This window comes from Triticum dicoccoides, chromosome 3B, assembly GCF_002162155.2.
Source record: "Triticum dicoccoides isolate Atlit2015 ecotype Zavitan chromosome 3B, WEW_v2.0, whole genome shotgun sequence".
NCBI lineage: Eukaryota > Viridiplantae > Streptophyta > Magnoliopsida > Poales > Poaceae > Triticum > Triticum dicoccoides.
This window is the reverse complement of record NC_041385.1, coordinates 414289709-414292748: the sequence shown is the minus strand read 5'-3', so window position 1 is coordinate 414292748 and position 3040 is coordinate 414289709. Positions and strand designations below refer to the sequence as shown.

The following is a 3040-nucleotide window of genomic DNA, read 5'->3' as shown; positions in this document are numbered from 1 at the left end:
AAGCGCACGCCGATCCCGTTTCGATCAGAAAGCAACTCCTCCGGCTCCTCCACTTGGCCGTGCATCCGCGCGCATGCGACGGCATCCGTCCGTCGTACGTAGTGGGCTGGGCGGGCAGAGCACTCTGCCGCACCATCCGGGAAACAGAAAAAAATCTTCTCATCAGAGGGAGAAGATACTACTGCTACCGAGAGACAAGAGCAGCCGCCGGATGCTCGACTACGGCGCACGAACGCACCCCCTCATGCAATAATGATGCTGCATGCGCGCGACGACGGTGATCAATCGATCGACCACCTACGATATTTCGTATCCGCTCCATCTTGCTCGACGTCCGCGCGCGTATAAATAGGAGCGCGCGCCGCATGGTTGCTACGTACGTATGCTCAATCCGCTAGCTAGCTAGCACGTGAACCGCGGGCTTTGCTACAGCTACGGGAAGTTTTAACGGAAAGTTGTTACGGAGATGAGGTGGAGACTTAGCATTCATCATGATTTTGGGCCCGCTGCTAAAATCAGAGAGCGAGAATCAATGAGATTAGAACACCTCATCCCGTAACCTCCGTCTGTAGGCTGAGCCCCGTAAGTCTAGCATTTTTGCGTGAACCGCTACAGAGCGAACCAACTAATGGCCCCGATTCCCATCCTGAGCTGCCTCTGTGGCGCACTGCTTCTGCTCGTGTTCGTGGTTGCCGCTGTCGTTGTCGACGCCACGGCGCCCTCCCTGTCCCTGGCCGCCAGGCACGAGCGGTGGATGGCCAAGTTCGGGCGCGCCTACACGGACGCCGACGAGAAATCGCGCCGGCGGGAGGTGTTCGCCGCCAACGTGCAGCACGTTGACGCTGTCAACCGGGCGGGCAACCTGACATACACGCTCGGGCTCAACCAGTTCTCCGATCTCACCGACCACGAGTTCCTGGAGGCGCACCTCGGGTACCGTTACCAGCTTCGTCCTGAGGGCCAAACCGACGACGAGTTCCTGAAGGGCAACACGCCGGTGGCACCGGTGAACATGTCCAAGGCTCCCGCTCTGAGGAATGGCCAGTTCCGGTACATGCCGGACAGCGTGGACTGGAGGACCCAGGGTGCTGTCACCGAAGTCAAGAACCAACGCTTCTGCGGTATATTTCTGCAGCTGCAGTGCATGCATGGCATACGCCAAAGCTCGCAAATTAATACTAGTAAATGTTTTATACGTATGCGCGTGCGCGCGCAGGAAGTTGCTGGGCGTTCGCGGCGGTGGCGGCGACGGAGGGGCTTGTAAAGATCGGCACCGGCAACCTCATCTCGATGTCGGAGCAACAGGTCCTCGACTGCACGGGCGGCACCAACACCTGCAGCGGCGGAGACATCAACGCCGCACTCCGCTATGTCGCCGCCAGCGGCGGCCTACAGCCAGAGGCGGCCTACGCGTATAGCGGCCAGCAGGGCGCGTGCCGCAGCGGCGGCGTCAGGCCAAACTCGGCCGCCTCCGTCGGCGCCCCACGGTGGGCGCGCCTATACGGCGACGAGGGCGCGTTGCAGGAGCTCGCGGCCAGCCAGCCGGTGGCCGTGGCCTTGGAGGCCACGGACCCGGACTTCCGGCACTACAGGAGCGGCGTGTACGCCGGCAGCTCGTCGTGCGGGCAGAGGCTCAACCACGCTGTGACGGTGGTCGGCTACGGGGCGGACGGCGGCGGGCAGCAGTACTGGGTGTTGAAGAACCAGTGGGGAACGGGGTGGGGCGAGGGGGGCTACATGCGCGTCGCGCGCGGGAACGGCGCCAACTGCGGCATCGCAACCTACGCCTACTACCCGACCATGGACAGCTAGCTAATTAAACACCACACTAGCTAGTGACTAGTCGGTGGATCATCGAACATAGTTTATCAGCTAGCCACAGTACCATGCAACTGCATATAAGTATATGGATTCTAAACAACGAAATTTGAAGGGACAGACTACACGTCAATCGCCTGAAAAACAGAAAACGGTCAGTCGATCCTTCTTCTCCTGTATCAACCGTTCGATCAAGATTCAATGGACGTTGGTCGTCTTCAACCTCTGACAGATCTTCTTCCTCTCTCACCCGCCGATCCAGCCCAGCCCTAACCGCCGCCCCCCGCCATCCGCGGCCGGCGGCGCTCCCGCGACCGCCTCGCCGGCCCGCCCTCCCCTGAACCACCCCCACTGCTAGGTCTTCCACCGCTGCCAGCCATCCCTCTGGGCCCCCACGCCGAGGTGTTTCTTCGGCGAAGTCCCACACCATCACCTCACCATCACCGCCCACCACCGCCCCACCCTAAACCGTAACATATAATGGGGTTACAAGTCAGCTGGGAACCTTAAGGCCTCTTTGGGTTTTTTTTGCGGGTACGTTGGGATAAGTACCCCAGCGTAGTGGCCGAGCTTGGGACCATTTGTTGGGCAGTCTGGATGGGCCGTATAGAACTAAATAGCCTGTGGGCTGATATTTTAAAGTCTAGAAGTAAAGAGAATAGTGTATAAATGTCAAAATACTGGGTGGGCCACAATCCATTCGGCTTTGCTGGAGCTCCGCCAGTGCCCCAACAAATGTTTTGGTTTGCTACACAGCCCTTGCCCTAGCGAACGTTTTCACCCGAGCCTTTTCCGATCCTCCAGGCCCAAATCCTATTTCGCTGTAGAACACACATAAAAAATTAGTCGAGGGTTTTGGTTACTATGTGGTCCATTTGGTTGGCAAGAAGGCGTGCAATACATGATGACCACATTAGAGTCCATTGTCTACTATATCCTTCATCAACGGGTACCTTGAGGAGCTGGACATTGCTTCAGTTCGGCCGAACCGCGCCACAACTCCGTCTATACCGATAGCTCGGCAACGGAAGTGGATTCCCCCTTCAGGTGATGCAGCAAAACTGAATGTCGATGGGGGTATTTCAAGTCCGGGAGACAAAGGAGTAGCAGCGGCAGTAGCCCGCGACAAGTCTGGACATTTTCTTGGTGCATCGGCTCTTGTTATTACAGGACTTGTCGACCCAGCCAGTCTTGAGGCGCACGCATGCAGCGAGGCACTTGC

At 58.3% G+C, this 3040-nt stretch overlaps 1 protein-coding gene across 1 annotated transcript; it reads left to right on the top strand.

Annotated features, from left to right (window-relative positions):
• Positions 1-421: 421 nt before the first annotated feature.
• LOC119281326 (ervatamin-B-like) lies at positions 422-1951 on the top strand. The gene is made up of 2 exons (XM_037561859.1): positions 422-1121; positions 1217-1951. The coding sequence occupies exons 1-2, from the start codon at positions 629-631 to the stop codon at positions 1810-1812; spliced, it is 1089 nt and encodes a 362-aa protein (XP_037417756.1). The 5' UTR covers positions 422-628; the 3' UTR covers positions 1813-1951.
• The last annotated feature ends 1089 nt before the right edge of the window (positions 1952-3040 follow it).